Below are 1,013 nucleotides of genomic sequence, written 5' to 3'. Positions count from 1 at the left end.
CCAGCTGCTGCTGCAGTGGCAGCTGCTGCTGCAGAAACGGAGGCAGCAACTCGTCCTCCTCAAACTCTGCCTGCTGCTGCTGCTTCTGCTGCTGCTCCACCAGCTGTCTGTACACCCCAAGGGCGGGACAGTTGCCTATGGGGGGAGTAATTGCTGCAATGGAAGCCAATTCTGCTGGCACGAGGTCCCTATACACCTGCAGCAGCAGCAGCAGCAGCAGCAGCAGCAGCGGCAACAGTTGCAGCTAAGCTGTGGTCAAAAGCGGCAGCGGCTGCAACGTGGTCAACGCAGCAACAGCAACAGCAGCAGCGAGGCCCTAACAGCTGCCGCAACTGCAGCAGCAGAAGCAGCAGCAACAACAGCAAGGCACCAGCAGCAGCTGCAGCAGCAGAAGCAGCAAGGAAGCACCGGCAACTGCTGTAGCAACGCGAAGAGCCACAACTGCAGCAACACCAACGACAGCAGAAGCAGCAGCAGCAGCAGCTGCAGCAGCAGCAGCAGCAGCAGCAAAGCACGCACTTGCCGACAGAGCGCTATGTAGAGCGTCTCAACTGCTGCTGCCCAGGGAGCAGCAAGAACGCGCCTGTCTTCCTGCTGCTGCCGCAGGCGCTTGACTCTTGCTGCTGCAGTGGCGCTGCTGCTGAGCCGCAGCAGCAGCTGCTGCCGCCACCGCCTTTCGTAATAAAAGTCCCGGGCCATCCATGCTGCTTCCTGCTGCAGCAGCGAGCCGTGGCAGCGCTGCAGCAGCGGCCCGGGTTGCTGCGGCACGTCCATCGCCAGCGACCGTCTGCTGCTGCTGCTGCTGATGCTGCAGTGGCTGCTGCTGCTGCTGCTGCTGCGGTGACTCGACGCAGCAGGCGCCGCCTGCTGCTGCCCCGCGTGCATTCGCGGGGCCGTTGCTGCTGCCTGCGGGGCTGAAGGGTACAGCAGCTCCTGCTGCTGCTGCAGCTGCTGCTGCTGCAGTGGCTGCTGCTGCAGTTGCTGCCGAGGGGGCGGCTGCTGCTGCGGCTCAC

The 1,013-nt window shown here is 63.8% G+C and overlaps 1 protein-coding gene across 1 annotated transcript in view; it reads right to left on the bottom strand.

Annotated features, from left to right (window-relative positions):
- Nucleotides 1–519: 519 nt before the first annotated feature.
- The window catches only part of ETH_00037785 (uncharacterized protein), a gene marked incomplete at both ends in the record, with an annotated part of 2,147 nt that continues 1,653 nt past the window's right edge, over nt 520–1,013 (bottom strand). Inside the window, one exon of the mRNA XM_013374608.1 lies at nt 520–1,008. Within this exon, the coding sequence (XP_013230062.1) occupies nt 520–1,008 (489 nt within the window). The remainder of the gene's footprint in view (nt 1,009–1,013) is intronic.

This window comes from Eimeria tenella, genomic scaffold (assembly GCF_000499545.2).
Source record: "Eimeria tenella Houghton genomic scaffold, Eth_scaff2182, whole genome shotgun sequence".
NCBI classification, from domain to species: Eukaryota; Apicomplexa; class Conoidasida; order Eucoccidiorida; family Eimeriidae; genus Eimeria; species Eimeria tenella.
The sequence above is the reverse complement of the archived record's forward strand: the minus strand, read 5'-3'. Positions and strand labels throughout refer to the sequence as shown.